Source organism: Globicephala melas, chromosome 10, assembly GCF_963455315.2.
Source record: "Globicephala melas chromosome 10, mGloMel1.2, whole genome shotgun sequence".
NCBI lineage: Eukaryota > Metazoa > Chordata > Mammalia > Artiodactyla > Delphinidae > Globicephala > Globicephala melas.
This window is the reverse complement of record NC_083323.1, coordinates 101,549,824-101,572,939: the sequence shown is the minus strand read 5'-3', so window position 1 is coordinate 101,572,939 and position 23,116 is coordinate 101,549,824. Positions and strand designations below refer to the sequence as shown.

Genomic DNA, 23,116 nt, shown 5'->3' with positions numbered 1-23,116 from the left:
ACAGATGTGCCAGGTTCTATAATCTCTCTAAAGACACAAATGATGCTTATTTTCAGATATTTTTCACCTCCCTATTCTTTTCCTCCTGATGTGTTCATTCATCTGTTAGGTGAGCGTGGTGACTTCTTTTTTGACATTGGTTTTCCCCCAGTACTTTGGGGTGACTGTTACTGCTCTTTGTGATCGAGAGTCCAGTACACAACTCTGTGGATCAAGTTCTCGTTGCAGGAGCATCTCTGGGGACCACGGAAGACAAGACAAGATGTGCTGCCAGGTGGAGTGGACAGGTAGCTTCTCTTAAAGGGTGGGTTCCCTTGGGGCCCTGCTCTACTTCTTAGACCCCAAAGCCCAGGCTGTGGTGGCAGGGCTCTGTTTTCAGCTTGTGGGCATCAGCAAACGCTCTCCAAACGCGGGCCACCGGCTGTCCTGGTGCCTGGCCCCTGTGGACCCTGAGCTTGGGGAGGCCCTGGCCGCTCTTGCCCCTTCACAGGCTCACCTGCTTTGGGATGTGTTTTCCTCCGAACCTGGTCCTTTGTCCATTGAATCCCATCTGCTTGCCTCCGCTGAAGACTTCCTCAGCACTGCTGGCTCAAAATGGCACTCTTTCTTGGCTTTTATCCTTCCTTATTCTTTCACAAACTATCTCCTGTCGTCAAGGACTTTAGGAAAGGCGAGGGGAGACCCATGTGCCCTGGCTCACGTGTGTCCAAATCCCATATTTAAATGCGGCTCAGGAGTCAACGTTGCTGTGAGGCTGTGGTTTATGATGGCCCCATGTTCTCACGGCTACCACCTGAGGGAGGGTGACGTCGGACTGATGCTTAAGGGGACTGCCATTCTGACTGAACACATTTTGAGCAATAACGGTTTGTGGGCTCGGGTGTGGGGAAAGGATTCCACAGAGCACAGTGAAGGTGGGGTTATCTGATGGGGAGGGTCCCTGGATCTTCGGAAAGAACCCCAGGGGCCGGTAAGGGCTCAGTGCCTCTCCCAGCACCTTAGCACGGAGAGTACACGTGCTGGAATGGAATCTAGGCATCAGCAGGGACTGAGTAAACAGTTCTCATCACCACCAGCCCTGGACCAGGTGGAGGTCCCAGAGCCCAGGCTGTGACGAGCTGGATGGTGAGAAGAGCCAGGGGAGGGGCAGCCCAGGGGGTCACTGGGATCCAGAGGAGGAAGGACACGGGGCTGCCGCACGGACTCCTTCCCTCGGGGTCGGGCGGGACACACCCCGTCCCCAGCTGTACCTGTGGCCGTGGCCTCCCCAGAGGGTGAAGGCTGGCGCCGGCTCATCCGAGGGGGGAACTAAGTGCTGTGGACGGAACCACTGAAACGGACAGTGGCACCCACTCCGGCAGCTGGGCTTGTCTGAGGAGGAAACTGAGGCTCGGAGGCATCCGCTGTCTCGCTCAAGGTCACTCAAGGTCACATAGCGAGTGTGCTGCAGGCCTGGCTCAGCTTCCAACCAGGGTGCTCTTGGAGTTCGATTCTGACCCCCTACTGGCTTCCAGGGTCAGCGGCAGGGGCCGTGTCCAGTGGTTATGAACGACAGTGAGAGGAAGGCTTCCCGGTCCCCCAGCCCCAGCTCTCGTGGTGCGCCCAGGCCAGGGCCGCGCCGGGCAGGCGTCCCGTGTGCACCTGTCCGCACCTGTGTGCACGCTCACCTGAAGAGCAGCAGCACGGCCTGGGGGAAGGTCTGGAAGTTGTTGTTCCTGTTGATCTCTGTCGTGTCATTCAGGGCGATTTTCCCGAACACCTGGCAGGGGGAGAGGACGGGGTCTGTGAGCTGTGGACAGAGGGGTCCTGGTTCCCACCCATCGTTCAACGGTCTCTTCAGGGGTCACAGTTCACCCTGGATGGGCTGGCCCATAAGCTGAACAGAGTCCCCTCTGTGACCTGGAAGGCCTCGCGGGGGCAGGTACCTGCTGCCCTGTCCAGCCCCTGATCCCAGGACCCCACTCCGGACAAGCATCGAAGAAAAGTGCCCTCGGCCCTCGGGACGGGCCCTGGGCCCCGCGGGAGCGGGGCTGAGAGGGGGTGGAGGCTGAGACCCCGACCCCGCATCTGTGCGGGGACAAGGCTCGCTGGCCTTCCTCTTTCTTTTTCCTTTTCTTTTGGCTGCAGATTCTTGAGACGAGTTTTCTTTCCTCTTTAAAAAATACTTTATTGAGGAATAATTAACAAATAGGCCCTTCGCATAACTTGGGTGAGTTTTTCCCTAGAGAAAGTGGAACCTGGGCCAGGGGCAACGGGGAGAGAGGGTCTGAGAGCTGTGCACCCCCAGGACACCGCGGGGGTGGGGGGAGAGGTCCAATTCCGGTGACCCTTCCAGCCTCAGAAGGAGGGGCGGGTGTCAGGGGATGCGGGCTGGGGGCCGGGCGTACCTGCATCCCGATGACGGCGTAGATAAAGAACAGCATCACGATCAGGAGGGCGACGTAGGGCAGGGCCTGGCGGGGGCACAGACGCCGTGAGGTCGGCGGGGCGCCGGCGGCTGGGCCCCTCCCCGGGCGGCGTCTCCTCAGTCGCCAGCTGCTGCCTGGCTTGGGGGGCACTTCCAGGAGCCCCGCAGACGTTCTGGGCACTAAATGGGAGGAGCCTGAGCCTGGTGCCGACCCCTCCCCTCACCTGGGTGTCAAGCACCTGAGACCTGGGGAGGTCCGCCCAGGAAGGTGGGCTCTGAGCTCGGGGCTTGGCATGACGCTCCCTCGGTACCAACAATCTAGAAAGAGCAAAACACCCTCCCGCCACCCACCTGTCCTCGTGCAGCCGGAGGGCCGTGGGGGACACCCAGCAGCCCCCCCCCCCCACAGCCGTAAGCTGCTCCGCCAGGTGTAGGAAAGGCAGGAGAAGGGGCACTAGACAAAAGCGAGACCCTGGGCTCACGCCCGTTTGCGCCACTGTAGCTGTGGGAGCTGGGCTGGGCTTAACCTCCCTGAGCCTCAGGGTCCTCATCTGAAAAATTGGGAGAAAAGCAACGACCTCGGGGGGTTTGGGGCCTGGCTGATTTAAGGCTCGCAAGATGCTTGGGCAGGGCCTGGCCCGCGGCCGGCCGGCCTCTGCGCTTTACTCTCTCGGTGTGCTCGCCGCCTCCTCCCCGGGAGGGGGCCTCGCGGCTCACGGGGTGGATGGAGCCCGCACACCACCAGGTGGCACCGCGGGACCACGGGCCATCCGGCCTGGTGGGCGCTCGGGTTCCACCTTCAGTGGCGCCCAGGAAATGTCGGGGGTGGGTGAGCATGTGGGCCCGGTACAGGCACCCAGGGCTGAGGCCGGGGCCACCGTCATTCTGCTTTCACAGAAGGAAACGAGTGCTCGGGGCAGAGAACTGGCCCCGCGGTGGGCAGCCCTGGGTCCACACGGGGCACACCAGGGTCCCGGGGGGTCCGGCTAAGTCCCTAAGCAGGTGCGGGCAGCAGACCCTGCTGAACCACGGCCGGGACGAGGGTGCCAGCCCCGGGCTGACAACACCCGAGTTGGGAGGGGTCATCGGGCCACCTCTGCCCATGGCTTTCAAACCTCTTCCACCCCCAAAACCCCTCTGTGCAGTCAATTCTCGGGGCAAATCCACAAAAGAGAGAAGAAAACAGCACGCTCGCAGCCTCCCCTCAGCTGGGAGCATCGTCCCAGGTGGGTACTGGGAGGGGGCCGGGGGGTACCTGGAAGGACTTGATGAACGTCCACAGCAGCGTCCGGATGCCCTCCCCACGGCTCAGCAGCTTGACCAGACGCATGACCCGGAAGAGGCGGAAGAAGGTGATGGAGATGCGGGAGTTCTCCTCCGCGTTCTGGGGCCGTTAACACAGCAGTTAACACGCAGGCGGGCGGCGGGGGCCGGCTGCACTCGACTCTCCCGGCGCCCACGGGTAGGCCCAGCCCCAGGCCTCTGAGGCGCCCGGCCGTGCCCAGGCCCCGAGCCTCTGCCCCAGCATCCCTGGTCTTAAGTCCCCCCCCCGGGGCGGGGGCGGCAGGTGATTCCCTAGAAATTCCATCTGCTCTGAAATCTAGGCCGAGAGCCGCCTTGGTGCCCCTGCTGCCCTCCTGCTTGGCTCAGCTGAGGGTCCGGCGTCCCGAGCGGCACCAGCGCTCTGGAGGTCCTGGGGGGCGGGGGCTGCCCAGCCTCAGCACTCGGTGTGCCACCTCCCCCCACGGCTGTGGATGGGCCCGGGCCACAGCCCCTGCTGCCCCTCCGCTCCCTTCTGCCCTGGGCCCGCCGGCTGCGCAGGCCTGGGAGGGGTGGAGGCCCAGGCAGTGGAGCGTGAGCCCTGGACGGGTCTCCCTGCCGTGAGAGGACCGAGGGGTCCTGCTCGGGGCGGGTGGGCTCCCCAGGGGTGTCCTGGAGCGGGCCCGGGGCTGCTGGGCCTGGGGGAGCCTGGGGCTGGCGCATGCCTGGCCGGGGGTCGGGGGCCGGACACGCAGCCCCGTCACCCTCTCCTCCAGATCTGGGAACAGTCAGCACAAAATGACCCCCGACCCCCCTCCTGCCCACACCGGCCAGAGAGCTGGGTGGTGCCCGGGAGCTGGCCGGTTCCCCAGAGCCAGTGCAGCCCCCAGCCCCGTGGGCACCGGGAGAGAACGGACCTTCGGGCTTCCTGTTACGGCTCCTGCTTCAGGCCCCCTGCTTGGAGGCGCCTCCGGCCGGGTAGTTGCTGGGCCCCACGTGGGCCCCGATTCTCAACTCCCGCTCCTCTGGCTTCATTTCTGACCGTCTCCAGGTCAGATCTGGCCTGGCCACGCCTACGAAAATCCCACCAGCGCCCGAGCCCTCGCGGCTCCTGGTTCTGACCCTGTGACCGGGGCTCCAGGGGCCGCTCCCCTCGCCCCGATCAGAGCAGGAGCCCCCTGAGGGGGCCGGGTTTTACACGCCAGCACACCCTGCTCCTCCTGGGGCGGGCTGCGTCTATCCTTCTTCTGAGCCAGAGCTGGTCCCTTGGGGCGGGCTGGTGGCTGGGGGCCGCAGGGGCTGGGGTGGCCCCGGCAGCAGGCCGTCTGGCCCCCGGGCCCTACCTGTCTGTATTTTGAAGTCTTTGATGCCCTTCATCTCTGCATTTCTGTCACCCGTGCACCTACGTGAAATTCTACTTTCTCTCCTTCAAAGGAGGTGGTGCTTCCCCAGAGGAAGGGCAGAGGAGGCTCAGGGCCTTGGAACTCGGCCGTCAGCCCCACTGTGCTCCGGAAGGGAGCCAGAAGAGAGCGCCAGCTTACACGGAACTCAGCTGGGCACCGAGAGTCTGGGAGGTTGGCGCCGCAGAGGCATCTGCATCTGACTCGTTAAAAAGCAAGACGCAAGCCTCCAGTCTGAGCTCGTCCTGGGTTCAGACGCCGCAGGTGCCTTACGCTCCACTGACCGGTGACACACGGGCAGCACGTCCAGGCTCAGCCCTTCCGGCTATGGTCGTGGGCTTCATCAGGAAACATCCCCACCGATCTTGCCTCTGTCTGCTGACCTCTGGGGTTCGGGGAATCAACCCATTCACCGGCCCTCCTAAAAACCCACGCTTGGCCCACGTTTGAAGTCTGTGACAGCAGCCTCTTGGAGACAGCTGTTCCAAGGAGACTTCAAGGTCACACCGGTCGGCCTCTCTATCACTTTAGCCAAAGATTCCTAGAGCAGAAGCGGCTCCCACCAGACGGTCTGCTGCAGTGAAGCGGGCGTGGCCTAGTTTTCATGCCCCTCACAGGTAACACTGTTGGGGTGATAGGAAATCCAACCACTCTCTGGGTAATGAACCCAGCTTCACCGCTTACTGGGGCCTTGACTCAGAGCTGGAGGACGGCCTGGTGACTAGGAGGACCTCCCCGTCTCTGGCTATGTCACCTCTCCTTCCTCTTTCCCAGAGGCCTCGCCGTGGCGCTCGTGGGCGCCCCACGCAAACCCCACGACAGATTCAGGGTGGGGCCGTCAGCCAGCGGAGTCCTCAGGACGTTTAACAGGAAATGGCCCTCGGGTCCGATTCTCTCCCCGTGGCTCATTAGACAGTCAAGGTCATGGTGAACCGCCACCCACAGGAAAGCTCTAGGATGGAGATGTCGCACGCGGCACTCGGCAGCTACAGACCAGGCAGGCAAGGCGCACGGCAGACACGGGCATGCATCGGGGGCTGGCTTCCGAGATGCGGGGGGTCGGGTGGGGGAGGTGGGTACGTTAGAGGGGGTCACAGAAGCTGACAGCGTGGTTTGGAGGTTCGGTCTTACCATAAAGGGAGAGCATTGGGTATGTTCAGCTGGCTTTAAAGAAAGGCAGACAGAGATGAGCTGTAATGAGTCTCCGAAAAAGACGCCGGCGTTCTAGGTCTTGGTAACACAGGAGCAACGCAGTGGCAGGAGAGGGCGACAGTGCCAAGGGGAGGGTACACGGCACAGGCCTGGCAGCGTCCAGGCGCCGCCAGAGTGGGCTCCCACCCAGCGAGGACTCTGGGTGTTCTCCTGCCCGGAACCATCTCTGGCTACAGATTAACTACTAATTCACACCTGTTATCACGGAGTGTTGCGGAGTTTGCGGATGGAGGTTTTGTTTGTTCTGAATCAGCCGTGTGCCCTAAGGTAGCCTCCAGGGGCTGACCCTGCACTCGCTTACCCAGCACTGCCCGCTGAAGGCGAGAGACCGTGCCTGTGCCCAACGCTGCGCTTTGCCCACGTGTATTTGAGCAAAGGGGCCCAGGGGCAGCGGCCCCCCAGGTCCAGGGGAAGACTGAGGTTCAGTTACCCCCTCAAGCTGAGGCTCAGGGAGAAGGGCCTGCTGGCTCCTGATCTCCGGGTGTGGACCCTGGACACCGGCCTGAGATAAACGAGCGTGGATCTGTTTATTAAATTTGAAAGCCCTGCACACAATTTAGGACATTATTGTTAACACCCCGAGGAGCTGTTCTCAGGGGTCTGACTCTGGGCCCATTAGGGGGCAGGGGCCGAGGGGCCCGGCCTCAGGGGCGCATCCCACAGCAGCCCTGAGCTGCATCCGGGAAGGTGCCCTGCCCTGCAGCCCCGCACACAGAGCACAGCCGGGACTGGTCCCCGCCGCCTGGGCTGCCAACTGCTTCTAGAAGGCCACGACTTCACTCTCACCCTCCACTTTCAGAGAGTTGCTCCTGTGTTTCTGTTTTCAAGGGATAAACAAGGAGAACATGTAACGGGGTTTTTCAAGGACGGAAATGTGCACGAGCAGACACTTGCTCGCAGACCGAAAAGTACTTCTCTGGTAACAGGCTTCTCAGCAAACTCCTTTCGTTCCCATTGCAAGTTGGGACGTGTCCTTTTCGGGGACTGGGGGAGACACGGGGTGAGGGAAAGGAGGAGAAGGGACAGGACGCCTCTCTGGTTGTTTATGAACAGTCTAGATCTGTCTCTGCTTCACGACGGGCTGCAGCTGCCAGGTCCACCCACGTGCCTGGACGGGGTGGGGTGTCTAGGATCTGGCCAGCAGGCTGAGAGAACACGGAGACAGACACGCACACGCACGCACACGCACGCATGGAGGAAGTTCCAGGCTGGTCAGGGGCTTGCGCCCCGGTGTTAACCTGTGAGGAGCCCCATGCCTCCCGGGCTTCAGTGGGGGAGGGGTGTGAGGGCCGCACAGAGGTGAGTCCACAGGCAGTGCTGGGCTCTAGGCCGAGCGCCCAGCAGGCTCTAGCCTTGGATGCTCCCTGAGAACCACCAAAGCTGCCCATTACTTCCAAGAGCCCTGGACAGACGACTGAAGGTCTTCTGGGTCAACCCCTTCCCGAACGGGACCAGAATGCGGGTGCTTTAGAGGACCTGCCTGGGTCACCTGGCCCGACCGAATTCACCGCCAACCGTGAAAAAATCAAAACTGCTTATTTTACTGCTTAAACCTTCAGAATCCTTCATTTGGGCTTTTTAAATGTCTTACCTGTCGTCTTCTTGTTTTTAGCCTTTTATGCTCCTGTTTCAGACTCATTTCTGTAAGTCCCATTTTACTCCAAGGTTTGCCTTTGGGTCTGTTCTGATCACCTGGGGCATCATACGATTTTAACACTACGTATGAATTCAGCAACGCTTTTGTTTTTGGCTGTGCTGTGCAGCTTGTGGGATCTTAGTTCCCAGACCAGGGATCGAACCCGGGCCCTCGGCAGTGAAAGCACCGAGTCTTAACCACTGGGCCGCCAGGGAAGTCCCCAGTAACCCTCAGGATCCATCCCTATGGCCGTGGAGAGAGGAAGGACGGGCCTCCGGGAACCCAGCGTCCAACGAGCCTCACTTGGGGAGCATGTGGAGACTCACGGGCTCGTTTTTTCCTTGGGCCTTGAGTCTTCCTCTTCAGAGGCTGCTTCTGACTTGCGGGGCAGGGTCACCTGTCAGCCGCTCGTGTGCGCCTGTCCTCATGTGAGGAGCTGTGCTTACAAGGTCCACAGGCTGGAAAGTAACTATGCGTCGTAACAAAGCCGGAAGGCAACCAGGAGTGATTCCTGCAGGAGAGTGCAGGAGGGGGCCCGTCGCACAGCCCTGCCCACAGAGAACCACTGGCTGACGCACTGCTGCCCAAGGTCACCCCCAGATGCCCGGGCGGCCAGGAGATGGGCGAGTGTGTCTGCCGATCGCTGTGATCCCCCAGAACGTCCTGAGGGACCTCCGAGCGTCACTTCTACCTTCTGAGCTAAGTGCAGGATTAATGGGGAGCCCCGAGGGCTTGAGCTGCCCCCCTCGAATGCTTCCCCAGACTCGCTCCCGGTGACCCCCTGCCCTGCACCCTGCCTGCCGCCAGCTCGGGTCCACGAGCGGGGAGCACGCAGCCCGTTTCTCAGCCGCCCATTCTGATCTTTGCTTTCTAATGATCTGGTCATTTTCAAGGGGTTAGGGTATCAGGGCAATTAACTGAATTTGCTCTTGCAGTTGGTAGGAATGAAATGAGATTATTCCTCCCCATGTGGGGCAGAGGTGGGACACTGTCAGAGAGGCCCCGGGCCAGCAGCGGGGACAGACCCTGCCCTCACCTGGGTACATGTATGTGGGTCACCTTGTATGGTTCAACCGGCAAAGACCTGGGGTGGCTCTGGAAAACTGCCTCTCCGACCCAAGTTCAGGACCAGATGAGAAACACCACCTCAGTGGATGAAGCCTTTGTTTCCGGAATGTCCTCACTGTTCCTTTTCACTGGGGTGCTCTCTCTAGACCACCCGTGGGAGCCGAGGGGACTGAGGGGCACCAGAGCCTGCAAAGAGGGTTCTCCAGGACGGACGGACGCCAGAATCGGTGGGGCGTTTCCCAGTTTACATCCCGTTGTCTCTCTGGAGAACGGAGAGGTTGTTGGAAATCGCTCTTGACCACATAAAAAAGGGATGGCTTCCTCTCCCTTCTTCTCTTTCCCGGCCCCCCTTCTTGCATAGCTGGGAGGTGAGGGTTAGCGGGGAGGTAGGGCCAGGCGGTAGATTTCGATATCCTGACTATCTTCCAGGATGTTCTCCGTGATCGGCGGTTCGAGGGCACTTAGGAGCAGCTGTGTGCCGTGGCTGCGTCTCCTGGCCAGGCTGGCTTGGAAAGGGGCAGATGACCTGCCTCCCTGCAGGGAAGGCTGAGTCCAGCAGGTCCTCGGACAAGGGCCCAATCCCCGTGGCTGCGCTGAGACAGCGGTTATGTATCGGTCACTGAAATTCCACATCTCTCTGAACCGAGTCAAAAGCAACAGCACGGGAACGTGTGGACCTTTTACTGGCTGCCCGCCTACAGAAGCCTCTGCTTGAAGAGACAGAAAACAAAAAACCCTTGTCCAGAACTCAGGGAGTGGATCTGGTATCAATTCCATCCCACACCACCTGAAGACCTGGGTCCAGCTGGCATCCCCCCTCCGCCTGCCATCCCCCTTCCGCCTGCCATCCCCCTCCACCTGCCATCCCCCTCCGCCTGCCATCCCCCCTCCGCCTGCCATCCCCCTTCCGCCTGCCATCCCCCTCCACCTGCCATCCCCCTTCCGCCTGCCATCCCCCTTCCGCCTGCCATCCCCCTTCCGCCTGCCATCCCCCTCCGCCTGCCATCCCCCCTCCGCCTGCCATCCCCCCTCCGCCTGCCATCCCCCTTCCGCCTGCCATCCCCCTCCACCTGCCATCCCCCTTCCGCCTGCCATCCCCCTTCCGCCTGCCATCCCCCTTCCGCCTGCCATCCCCCTCCACCTGCCATCCCCCTTCCGCCTGCCATCCCCCTTCCGCCTGCCATCCCCCTCCGCCTGCCATCCCCCTTCCGCCTGCCATCCCCCCTCCGCCTGCCATCCCCCCTCCGCATGCCATCCCCCCTCCGCCTGCCATCCCCCTTCCGCCTGCCATCCCCCTCCGCCTGCCATCCCCCCTCCGCCTGCCATCCCCCTCCGCCTGCCATCCCCCTCCGCCTGCCATCCCCCCTCCGCCTGCCATCCGCCTTCCGCCTGCCATCCCCCCTCCGCCTGCCATCCCCCCTCCGCCTGCCATCCCCCTTCTGCCTGCCATCCCCCCTCCACCTGCCATCCCCCTCCGCCTGCCATCCCCCCTCCGCCTGCCATCCCCCCTCCGCCTGCCATCCCCCTTCTGCCTACCATCCCCCCTCCACCTGCCATCCCCCACCACCAGCTCTGCTTCTCTACTCCAACTGTCTCTAATCTCATCTCGATTTGATCTGCAAGACAAGACGGTAGTTCAGCTGTGAGCATGTCATGGTGTCGTAGGGGGTGTCTGGGGGGTTGGGCTTTGCTGGCGAGACCCCAGTTAGCCTCGGGTGGGAGGGTACATATGAGGCTGGTACACACAGAGAGAGCTGGGGATGCGGGAGTCAAGGGCTTCTAGGGACATCTGACGCTGCTTTCGTGGCCAGGAGCCAGCCGGCATACGTTCAGGGGTGGGGGTTCTCATTATCCTTCTAGCCCCTCTTCCAACCGGGAGAAACGCACATCCCGGGAGCTGAGGTGTGGCCCTGCGGACGTGGAGGGGTTGGGAGGTGCTGACGGTCAGAGCCGCCAGGGGTGGCTGCAGGGAAGGAATTTTAAGGTCAAAGTAAAATCTGTTGTAAACTGCTAGCTCTCTAAGGTTGAATGAAGTGCTTTCTTGGGAGGGAGACGCAAGGTCTAAGTAAGCACGTGTCAACTAGAGACACAGCGGAGGGTCGGTGCCACAGATCTGAGGGCAAGTGAAGGAAATACCGATGGTCAAAAGCAATTCTTATGCCCAGCTTCCTTTTCGGTCCGGCACGAATGGAGGAATGGAATTGGGTTTGAGGAAGAGAAGAGCTGGGAAGGGGAAGGTGGGGGTTGTGAGGACGGTGGAGACAAGGACAGAAAAGGGTGGGGCGCAAGTGAAGGTCACCCCAAAGATGCGAGGGCGGAGGGTGGAAAGGCAGCCCCCCCCACCATGGGCTTACATCTGTTTCTCCAAAGGAAAATTCCACCCAGAAGGGGAAGGAGATTCTAGCCAGAAAGGAGAACCTTTGTGGTCCTAGGCACTCAGTTAAAATGCCCTTCTGAGCACCCCTTGTGGGGTCTTGGCCCCAAGGGGACTGGAGGAGAGGGCAGAGCAGCGGTGTGGGGGCTGAGCTGTGGTGACCGGCCTGTGCTGCCAGTCATGCTGCGGAGTGGCTGAGGACTCAGGGCTGCTCACTGCTCACCTGCAGCCCGACGGCTCCTCAGGGGCTGTTACCTGCCAGAGCTCACGCTACACGGGACTGATTACAAAATCGCCAGGGCTGTCTTATCTTCCTTGGGAGGGACAGTCATTCAAACAGATAACCAACAACGGAACTCATGAAAAATAAATGAACAATCAGCTTGCCAGGAGCACTCACAAAATCCCATATGTGGGGGCAGAGGAGAGAGACAGAGACAGAGACAGGGACACAGAGAGAGACACACATACACGTGGACGGACACGGTGAGCCTGAAGGATGGAGAAGAAAAAGAGAGAGAGAGACAGAGACAGAGATAGGGACACAGAGAGAGACAGACTCAAGGAAACAAACCAGCGAGAGCAGCCGGCCCTCAGGAAGCAGCGTTAGACAGTGAGTGCTTTGGGGGTACCTGTCAGTGTTTCGGGGCCTGCTGAAATGAGCTCCCTCACTTCCCCCACGAGCTCAGGGAATATTCGAGGTCCCTCTGCTTTAGACGCTCTCTGGCAACACCCCGGCAGCTGGCTCAGCTGGGGACAAGTGACACCCACTGCCTGGATGGATGGCCGTCTGGCTGAACCAGGGCTGTGTCCTGACAGCATGCTTCAGTCCAGTCCTCCAATTTAGGGGAGAGGAGAGGGTTGTATGAGGACAGAAGAGGTGAGAATGAGGGAGGAAAGGAAAGAAAATTAGAGGACGGGAGGTGGAGGGGTCTCGGTCAGAAGGCGGAGGGCATGAGGGGCCCCGTTGGGTCCCGGCTGTTGCGACACCGGACAGCTGGGAGAAAACCATTAGAAACGGGTTCCAGGGGCCTTTCGGGTCAGGCCTGCAGGACCCTCCTCCAGGCCACTGCTTTGGGGCAGCCTGCGGTCCAGCACGCGGGCCTCGCTCTGCAGGCAGAGCCCGGGCTCTGCAGATGGCTCCCCGCGCCCTGCTGGAGTGCGGCTGGGCGAGCGGGGCTCTGCTCAACCCCTCAGGGCCAACTTCCTTCCCAAGCAGAGGAGAAACTACCCTTTAGGACGACGGGGGGCCGGGCCCCTCCTCACTCACATCCACGCTCTAGACACCACCTCTAGGTCGAGTCTTACCTTCATCCCTTTAAAGGCAGAGTTTCTTTTGGGGGCGGGCGGTACCGAGTCAGTGCTGCCCTCGGGTGAACAAGGCACCTTGGTGGCTTCATTTGTTGGGGGCGTGGCAGTGGAGGTGGTGCTGAGAAGGGGAGGGACTGGAGCAGCGGGGGAGGGACCAGCAGAGGGAAACAGGTAGGGGGGACGGGGGCACAGGAATGTGGCAAGGGTCACAGCTGCTCCACCTGGCTTGGCCTGACACCACCAGTGCTGACTGAACCGAGGCCCCGACGTGCGTCCCAGATGCTCCAGGCGGAGGCACGTCCCAGCCGTCCCACCTGCCCCCTCGCCCCCACCCCTTCTCCCCTCCGCCTGCTCTCTCCTCCGTCCAGAGTGCAGGGAAGGGGCTGCCCCACACGTCCTGCGCTCTTGTCCTCCAAGCCCCATGGCCCAGGGCCCAGGCGTCCGAGCATCCCCTGGAGTCCTCAGGCCTGGAGAAGTTCGGCTGAGCTGCGCTGCCTGGGGTCCCACGGCTGGGAGCGCCTGCGTGGGGCCCGTGAGTGCAGGGCCCCTGCCGGCCTGCCCGCGGAAGTGCAGGAGTCAGTTCTCCCACAGGAACGGACTCGAATCCCGCTCTCGCCACCTGTTAGCTGCACGGTCTTGGCAAACCCTGAGCAAGCTGGGCCCCTCCCAGGGATGTGACGTGTGGTGGCCCTGGCCTGGCGCCCCCCGAGGGCAGCATGCTGCCCTCCACCCCTGCCGAGCTCCTCACGAGACCCCAGCCAGGACCGCGTCACTTCACACCGCCGTCCTGCTCAGCTGCTCTGCAGCCCTGCACTAGTTCTCTGTCTGTGTCCACGCAAGTCCCCGTCCACTGAACCTGCCTGGAGGCCCTCGGCCGCGTCCTGTTCCCACCTGAGGGTCCCTGGGGCCTTCTCTCTGGAGAGTTTCTAGGTGACGACTTAGACGCCACGGCTCTCGGGTGGTCCACACGTGGGCCTGCCGGGAGGCGAGGGCGTCACTGTCAGAAGGCGTCCAGTGCAGAGCTGGTGGGGGGCACTCTGGCCCACCTCAGGCCCCCGCCGCTGCACTCAAGGACGGCCAGCCCCAAGGCGGGTCGTGCTGTCAGTCCCATGGCCGCCTCGTCCGCGACTGGGGACACGTGTGTCCGTGATGAGGGCTCTGGGCGTCCCAGCACTCCCTGTCGTGCAGGGGTGGGGAGGGGTAACTGGGGGCTGCCGGGGGCCACTTCTGGCACCCCAGGAGCTTCCACTGACATCACAGGGTTACGTCACTAGGTTTTCCTTCTGGAAAACAGAATTTCAGACTCAAGGGATAAAGGAGGAGCAGGGAGCTTCCTAGGGGACATGACGCTGACTGCACAGACGGAGGAGAAGGCAGTGCGTCCAGAGGGGACGGGGTGGCCGGGCTGTGGCCACGGACGCAGGATCCAGCGTGACTGCGGAGCCCCGGGTCTCCCCCGGTCACCTCGGAGGGTCCAAGGGCATCTCCCAGAGTGAGCCGGAGGTCAAGGCGGCCCCGAGCACGGCGGCCCCAGCTCAGCCCCCCATTTCTCCTCTTCCCTCAGCTGTTCACCTGTCCCGGCCTGGAATACTGTCGCTGTGCTGCTGATTCCATGTCTGACCGCAGACCGGGCGTCTGTTGTCCACCTGACATCACTGCTGGGCAGTCGAGTACACAGCCCCCCCCCCCGCCCCGAGCCTCCTCCTCTTCGTGCAAACGGGCCTCGCCTCCCACCTTCCTGCTGACGCCGGCTCCATCCTCCCCGGCTTGGCCGGGACCCCATGGCTCCCTGGGAGCCCTCCTCCTCTGGCGCCCACATCCAGGCTGTCAGGAGAGGCCGTGGGTCCTGCTCGCAGAGCACACTGAGAATCTGACCATTTTCACTACGTCTGCTGCAACTCCGTCCCCTCCCACCTGGATGGCTGCATCCACCTTCCAAATGGTGGAGGGCTTTGCCCTTGACTCCCGCAGGGGGTCCCCGGACCACGGACACCTCTTCTCAAAGGTGCCCGAGTCTCCGCCTCCCGCTCAGGCGAAGGCCCAAAGCTGCTCTCCTCCCTGACCACTGCACCCTGCGCGTCCTGCCCGAAAGCTCCTCTCCCGGGATCCGCAAGGGCATCGCCTCGCTTCCCTCAGGTCTTCGCTTTCTTCAAATTCCCCTCCTCAGTACAGCTCGTCTTGCAGAGAACGGCACCGGCCTCCACGGCTCCCTGCTCCTCCGACCCCTCCCCTGGCGCTTCTCGGCTCTCCACATACTGCACCATTTCCTTATTTTCTGTGTCCGAACATCTTCCAGCCTTAGGACACCAGCTCCCAAGGGCGGGCTTTTGTTTGGTCCGTAATGGATCCCAGGTGCCCGGCACCAGAAGGGGAGGCTCCAGGAAGGGACAATTGTTCCTGGGGTCGCTGGGGAATCCACTTCCCAAGGCAGGGCGCCAGAGCCTAGCAGAGGCAGGAGGACGGAGCTGTTTGAGGAGAGATGACTCTGGACGTGGGGAATGTTTGGAGGGCGGCTGGGATGCACACAGCAGGTGGGGAGGGCAACGAGAGCTGGTCTCTGTAGGCTAATTGTCAAAGATGACGGGTTACAGGTGGAGAGCCTCAGGGATCCCTGACACTGGAACGGAACGTTTGTCTGCAAAAGGAGGTCTTGTGACAACAGTAAGACTAGAAAATTCGGGGAGGCCTGGAGCTGAGCTCTTGGCCCAGTGAGCGTCCAGACCCATAACCTGCCTATGGCTGGAAGGCAGAACCATACGGTGGAGGGTCCTGCCTCTGAGAAGAAGCGTTGTTGACCCTATAACTTGTCCCACAATCCTGGCTACCGTCGGGGTGCAGGGCCATGTCCGTGCTTGTGGGACAGGCCCATCTTGGCTTGAGTCGTGGGCGGTGGTCAGTGAGCTTGCTTTGATCCGGCTGGACCCATTGACCAAGAGTTCGAGTGTATCCGGGAACGAGGGCTGTGACATCTGTGCTTGGCTGGTGTGTCAGCAGGGGGGTTGGAAAGATCGTCCTTTGCCTGGGTGCCACGGTCTCTCCCCTTTAACAGCGCTGTACAGTTTTTTAATTTTTATTTATTTATTTTTTGGGCTGCATTGGGTCTTCATTGCTGCACACAGGCTTTCTCTAATTGCGGAGAGCGGGGGCTACTCTTTGTTGCTGTGCGTGGGCTTCTCATTGCAGTGGCTTCCCTTGTTGAGGAGCATGGGCTCTAGGTGCACGGGCTTCAGTAGTTGTGGCACACGGGCTCAGTAGTTGTGGCACGCGGGCTCAGTAGTTGTGGCGCACGGGTTTAGTTGCTCTGCGGCACGTGGGATCTTCCCGGACCAGGGCTCGAACCCGTGTCCCCTGCATCGGCAGGCGGATTCTCAACCACTGCGGCACCAGGGAAGCCCCAACAGTGCCGTACAGTTTACGGCCGGTTTTTAAGTGGATGCTCTTAGTTGAGCTTCAAAACCCAGCCCCGTAAATCCTCATGGTCCTCGGATCGGTGGGGGCTGGGCGGGAGGGAGAAGCAGGACTCAGGCACTCGATCTGACCCTGGTCCAGCCTTCTCCTCCAGCCCCTGCCTGGGACGATGACGCAGGTGTCCTTTCTGGATGTGTGGGAGGGGGTGGGAAGCAGTCGGGGTCTCTGGACACCTCCTCTGCTCTGCATCACACGCGCCGTCCCCGTTTCTATCTCCAGACAACCCTTCGTGTGACTTTTCACAAACTCCTCAATCTGGAGAGTGAAGAGCATCTCCATGTGAGCGAAGGATACTGGGAGGAATTGGAGGGGCTTCCCAACTGGAAGCGGGGCTGGGCTGATAACTTCTCGTTTAGAAAATAAAAAACCTCCCGTGGTTCTTTAAAGATACAGACTATGGAGTGTAAGGGCTGAACCAATCCCGGCCGGCAGGAGTCCGCGAGAAGAGGCTGAGATGCACGTGTTCATCAAAAGGCGTCATGGACGGAACAGACGAGAATGCTGGTCCCCCGCCCCGGGAGGCCTGGCTCCAGCCGAGGGGCAGCAAAGGCACGGGCACGCTCCATCCTCACTGTGCATCGGCCAATGGGGGTGCTCATTCGCGTCTGTCAAGCTCAGGCTCACGGCACACAAGCTGGGCGCCGAGGTGAATTGTAAATGGAAACTGTTGTACAAGTGGACGGTCTGTATGTGACTCCACGTGCCGTTCCTGGGGTCCTGCACCACCCCCAATTCCAACAGTCACTTTCTGGGGTAGAAATTTTATACTCTAGAATTTTTTTCCTTTGTCTTGGTTTTTCTTTAAAAATAGCAGTGATTTGAAAGAAAACGGCCGGCTGAGCGATGGCGTGGGCCTGGCCAACAGTGAGCACCCCAGAGGACCCTGGGACTGAGGTGGGTCCTCTGCACCCAGGGAGCTGCCTGCTGTCACCCTCCTGTGCGTCCCTGCCATCGGCCCCAAGTCCCCTGGCATGGTTCCCCACAGGGACCCACCCTCCAGACGCAGGCAGATCCTGCCCTTCCCTGGTCTCCCCCGAGGGCCCCTCGGGCCGAGCACAGGCCCTGGCCGGTGGATACTTGTAGGTAGGGACGTGACAGCTCCTGGGATACAACTTGGGGTCCATCCAGCCACTTGGGGGGGCAGTGCCAAGGGAGGGGAGGCATGGGGTCTGAGTGGGGAGCTTGGTTTCCTTGTGTTCCAATGATTCAATGGCAGAGGTCAAGGGAGTGTACACACGTACGTACACACACATACACACGTACGTACACACTCACACACACACACACACACACACAGACACCCCGCAAGACAAAGACGACCCTGGGGGATCCCCGAGACAGGGGCAATCGAATCTATGCTACGGGGCGAGCAGGGAGGGGGCCAGGTTGACGGGGGGACACAGGGAGAGCAGAACAGCCTCCTCCCAACGTCCACCCGCTCGAAGGGGGCAGACAGGACTTCTGATCAGCGGAAGCAGGACATATAATAACATCAGTTCAACCGACTGGCAGCCGACTACGGGGTGGAGGGAGCAGGTAAGGACAAGGGCGGGGGACGGTGGCCGTCGTGGGGTGCTTCTGACACCTTAGATCAGAGCTCTAGAGCATCTGCTCCGCGCTGCTATTCAATGGTTCAGTGCACCAACATCTGTGCAAACATTACCAAGTCTCTTAATCAAGGAAAAATCCTGACAAAACACTAAACCACACATGTTAAAAACCAACCGCAAGAGGGCTTGCCTATGGATAACGAGAGAAGACTGAACATGCTGGGGAGCAGAGGGACGTGTGCAGGGGCTAGAGGGACTGTCTAGGAGGGGCAGCTCCCAGGGGCAGGTGCAGGAGGTCTTGGAGCCGGGGTGGTGGTGGTGAGGGGAGAACCAGGCAGGGGCAAGGCTGGTCCTCTGGGGCAGGTTCACCTGGGGCCAGGTGCTCCCACAGCAAGTTGCAGGGCGGGGGGGCGGAGGAGCCCTCTCCAGAAAAGAGGGGTGTGGGCTGTTCTCCCCCACCTCTCAGTGGAGGGGCTGTTTTAGCGTGAATACGATGGGCTGACAGTGCCGGCCAAGTGCGAGCCATCACCCGTGGTCCTCGGGAGAGCTCATTTCCCGGATGCTGGGAGTGGGAAGGGGCTGCGCTGGCAGCTGCCCAGCGGTTGTAAACACCCTTCCACCGTCTCACTCTGGGATCCCAGGGCTGCATCCTCCTAGACAGTGTGTGTCATGCTAGGCCAATTGCCAAGGGGGAAGGAAAGGAGGCAGCGATCAAAACTCAGAAGGAAAGGGGGCCTAGCTCGTTCCAAACGTTAAAGAAAAAAGAATAAAAACATTTTGAAGTAAAGCAACGAGAAAGAAAATCCTTTCAACCAATTTAAACAAACCAACCAGAATAACTTAGTGGGAATAAGGAGCTGGGAGGAAGCGGCAAGGAGAGAGCAACGGGGTGAGCGTGGGGCGGGCGCGGCGTCGCGGGGCGGGACGCCGGTACTTACGTTTACCTCGGTGATGGCTATGTCAACAATGCTACCAACAACAATCAAGGCGTCAAACGTGTTCCATGCATCACAGAAATAGTGCTGCATGGGGCAGAGGGGCCAAGGGAGGGAGACAGGAGGAAAAACCAACAACAAAGAAAAACAAAACAAAAGGAAGAGGAAAATGAAAAAAAAAAAGCATGAAAGAAAGGAGAGAAGAGGAAAAAAATGAGAAAAGAAAGAGGTTATGTGGGCATACTGGACCCTCTTACCACTCCACAGTTCTGGAGGTGCACACCTGGCACCGGTGCTCGCTGAGCCTGACAAAAGCAGGGTTAGTCGGGGCGGGGGGGCCGGGCGGGGGTCCTGGAGGAGGAGACGCCCCGGCCGCCCCTTGTCCGGCCCGGCAGAGTGGGGACAGTGCGGGGGCTCACGTCCCCCAGGACGGCGGCAGGTGCAAGAGAAAGCATGACTGGCGGGGGTAAAACAGGAAAACCAAACAATGAACCGGAGGAGGTGAAGAGGGAGGGACACGGAGGCGTCCTGGGCAGAATCATACTCACATTCGTCTCACTGAGAATGACGTCAATTACGCTGCCAATTACGATGAGGCAGTCAAAGACATTCCAGGGGTCACTAAAGTGGCCCTACACGGGGCGGCAGGACGGGAGTGAAAAGGAAGGTCAGACAGACAAGAGCAGAGCACCGCCGTGGGCCGCACCGTCGCTGCCGAGTCCGAGCGGGGCGGGGTCCTCCCCCTCGCCACCCGCCCTACTTCCCCAGCCCCTCCCAGGCCTCCAGCGCCTCCTAGGAGGCCTGCCTGCAGGGAGGGAGGGAGGGAACGGGGCGGGGGCCCTCGCGGGGTGGTCTGGGAATTAGCAGGCGGCCATTGGTGTGGTCCAGGCACAGCCAGGCCCTCTGGGCTCAGGGGTGAGCCGTGTGACGCTCGTGACAGTGAGGGGACCATGGCCTCAGAGCAGCATCTACAAGGTCACCCTCGTGGCAGCCCTGGACGGGCCCGGTGCCTCTGGACGGAGGCTTTCCTCCCTGAAAGGGGACGGAGGCCAGGCCAGTCCCAAGGTTTGGTGACGTGGGAGGTGACCCTAGACCGGCTCTCGGGGCAGGGGTGTCTCTGAAGCACCGCCACGCTCAGCTCCATCATTCTGACTCAGGATCCTGCTGAAGCGGCCCCCGCGAGAGTGAGGTTCTCACAGCCTTTGCTGCAGGCTGGGTGGGGCTCTGGGGGCTGTCGTGTCTAGGGGGAGCGATCAGGATGCTGACTCCACTCCTTTGTCCTGCACACATGGATTTTGTTTGTTTTACACCATATTTGGGGAAGGGAACAGAGGAATGTTTTTCAAAGACTGTTTCAAAGTTCATGGACAACTGGTCAACCAAGGGCTGTCCCCTTCCTGTGAGGGTTCTTGGAGTCCTGGGTGGGCAGGCTCTCTGCAAAGAGAGGGTGGGTTCTTAGGTCTGGACCACTGCCTCTCAGAGTGCAGGGGAAAGGGAGCAATGCTCTGTGACACACAGATGTTCAGGAGCCCTGGGAACCCCACAGCCGTCCTCCCCAGGGGTGGAGCGGGGAGGGCCCAGCACCGAGGGCATCTGTCTTTCCGTAAGAAAGGACATCTGCCCCTTTGGTTCTTCAAGGGATGCCCCAGCCTCTGAGCCACGAGGTGGGGCTTCCAGGAGATGCACTTCTGAGGTTGGTGAGGAGGTAAGAAAGCATCGGGCTGGCCTCTTGGAGTCTGCCCGGTCCCTCTCCCTGGCCCTCCTGGGGCGGCCAACTCTTGCTCTCTATTTCTGAGTCCCAGGAGGCTGTGCTCTCCCATTTCTTCCCGACTCCCTCCAGCTCCCTGACCACTCCACCCCCACCCTTCCTAGCCATGCCCCCTCTCAGATGGATCACAAGACATGCTGTCCCAGGGCTGTTATTCTTAGTGTGGAGGTCAGGTCGCAGGGAAAGGGACCTCTCGGTTCCCAGGCCTTTCTGCCAAAAAAAAAGCAGAAATGCCACTGTGGAGACTCTGGGCTACCCGGTGGGGAGCAGAGGCCGGCCAGGGCATGGGTGAGGTGTGCGTCACTTGAAACCCTTTCTGGCTTCCCAGAGTATTTTTCTGAATATCCCGGAGCCTTTGGGGGCACCGAGAGGCTTCTCTCTCCCATTCGAGTCACGTGCTGTGAGCGGGAACGAACCGACCCCCTCCAGGGTCCTCCCGTGGCATCACAGGGCACGTGGAGAGCACTGGTTTTGAGGGTAAAGAGTGAAGACCCCGTGCCAACGACAAATACACGTGTGCCTTAACATCAGGTTTTGGGAAACACTGGGGGACTATCTCTAGAGAGGAAAACCATCTCTGTGGGTAGAGCTGTTTCGGGAGGGAAGGGGAGGGGGTGTCCAGGAAGAGGAAGGAGGGAAGCAGGAACCAGAGGAGAGTCCAGGACGCCCCGCATCCAGCCTAGAAAACGCAGTGGCAAATCGTTATTCGGGCCTGGGGGGCGAGAGGAGGAGAGAGGTCGGGGGGCGCCTCGGCGCTCAAGGAGAGGGGAGGGGCTGGCATCTGCTCGTTCACCACAGGGACCTGGAACAGATGGGGGAGTTGGCCTCGGTCCACAGCGTGGATGAGGCGAGAGACAGAAAGGGAGAAGGCAGGCAGAGGCGAGGCAGACGAGCGGTTAACAGCTGGCGAGCTCCGGAAGGAGCCTGGCCCCCAGGGACCCTGCAACCCTCACCCACCCCATGCACCGCCTGTCATCCCCACTCTTGCGCTCTTCTGTGTTCGTGCACAGGACGGGCAGGCCCGCCCCAGTGCTCTGCGGCCGGCGGCTTCCGCTGGGTCGCCTGGCCTCGCCCGCCCCCTTGCCCTCCACCGGCTGTGCTGCTGGCGCATTTGGTTGGCCCCTCTGTCCTGTGGGCCCGGGGCCAAGGCCTCCACTGGCCGCAGAGCCCCACCAGTTCCCGCCCGGAGGAGGTTTACACACGGCCCACGGTGCGGGGGGTGACAGGGTCCCTTTAAGAGGCAGCTTCCCCCTGCCCTGTCCACCCCCTTCCTGCCCCGTCAACCCTCCAAGCTGGACCATGAACACAGTTTCAGATCCAGCTGTCAGCGCCTCCTCCCAGCCGTCCACACCCATCCCAGAAGCACGCTGACACCCTCCAGGGGGCTCGACAGGTTGCCGAGGGACACACCTGGCCAATTCCCCAAGTGGGCAGGGCCCGGGAGGAAGGTCGCCCCCTGTTGTCAGTGCAAGAGCTGTGTCCTCTCTCTCCGTCACACACATGCACACACACACACACACTCGCACACACACCTGTTGTCACCCATCTCCTCGACTGCTGGAAACCATGGGTGACATGGGTTTGGGGAGTATGATGGAGGAAACAGAATGGGAAAACAATCATAGACTTGTTTTCTCGAAATCAGCCTGACCTCCAGGTCATACCTGTCACTCGTTCTTTCTCTGGTAGAAGTCAGGGATAGCGAAAGGGGCTCTGGGCTCTCCCTGAAGTGGGGAACCAAACCTCTCAACGTCCAGATCCTCAGAGCCAGGCAGGGCTGCCCACGCAGGGGCGGATGGCGTTTTGGGGGAAGACTTTCTCTCGCCACCTCTAACCCTGCAGGGTAAGTGGGTCCCCAGCCTCAGGAGGTCTCGTGCGTGTCCCCCTGGGCTGAAAGGCAAGCGCCCCGCTGGGAACAATCCCTTCTCCGGAGGGCGCCGACCCTCTGCTCACTGGCTGCCACGGCAGAAGAGACGTGGACCAAATCGATCCTAGGCTCAGCACAACGTGACTAGGAAAGGACGCTGCTGCCCAGCACCCACAATGCACTTCACCTGCACGAGAACTTCGGATTTTCCTCTCTTGGATTATCTGTGCCCTGACTCACTCCACCCCTGGAGCTGTTCTGAGCTGGAAGAGGCGGTGTAGTGGTTAAGGGTGTGACCCGCAGAGGCAGGTGTCCGGGTTCGAGTCCTCCATCTAGCACTTACTGGCTGGGTGACCTTGAGCAGATAACCGCACCTCTCTGTGCCCCAGTTTCCCCCTATGACACGGCGACCTGTGGGTTATGGTAGGAATGACACAAGTGAAGGGCCTCCACCTGTAGGAAGCCCAGTGAGTTCCAGCGACTGCCACGGTTGCTGGAGCTGGTCCATCCCCTTCTAGGGAGGCCAGACGCACAGGGTCAGCTTTGGGGGTGGGACTGAGCAGTGGGGAAGGCAAGGCTCAGGAATGTGGAAGGAGGAGGGGGAACGTGAAGGTTCCAGAATCCCAAGCTCCCTTCAGTGGGTCTCATCTTGAATCCTAGTGAGGACTGCCTGTCCTGAGATTCTCGGATGAAATCCAGCATCACTTGAGATTGGTGACCGTAAGTAAGCTGTCCTGGCTAGCTTCTGTCAAACTCAGGTCCACACAGATAGTGAACTGCCAGGTTCCTAGAAACCACTATTCCTCCCAGGGAGACCCAGGCCCCTTTTGCTCTGGCTGGAGGGCTGGGAGGAGAGGAGT

The 23,116-nt window shown here is 60.8% G+C and overlaps 1 protein-coding gene across 15 annotated transcripts in view; it reads right to left on the bottom strand.

The window, feature by feature from the left end:
• CACNA1C (calcium voltage-gated channel subunit alpha1 C) overlaps positions 1 to 23,116 on the bottom strand; it is a 469,540-nt gene that overhangs the window by 31,275 nt on the left and 415,149 nt on the right. For 8 of the 15 annotated variants that reach the window (XM_060306632.2, XM_060306631.1, XM_060306626.1 and 5 more), the window contains 5 exons: positions 18,625 to 18,708; positions 6,199 to 6,231; positions 3,663 to 3,791; positions 2,388 to 2,453; positions 1,668 to 1,759 (listed from right to left, as the gene is read on the bottom strand). In XM_060306632.2, coding sequence (XP_060162615.1) covers positions 1,668 to 1,759; positions 2,388 to 2,453; positions 3,663 to 3,791; positions 6,199 to 6,231; positions 18,625 to 18,708 — 404 coding nt within the window. The remainder of the gene's footprint in view (positions 1 to 1,667; positions 1,760 to 2,387; positions 2,454 to 3,662; positions 3,792 to 6,198; positions 6,232 to 18,624; positions 18,709 to 23,116) is intronic. The other 7 variants (XM_060306635.1, XM_060306638.1, XM_030834819.2 and 4 more) reach the window with 2 other exon arrangements.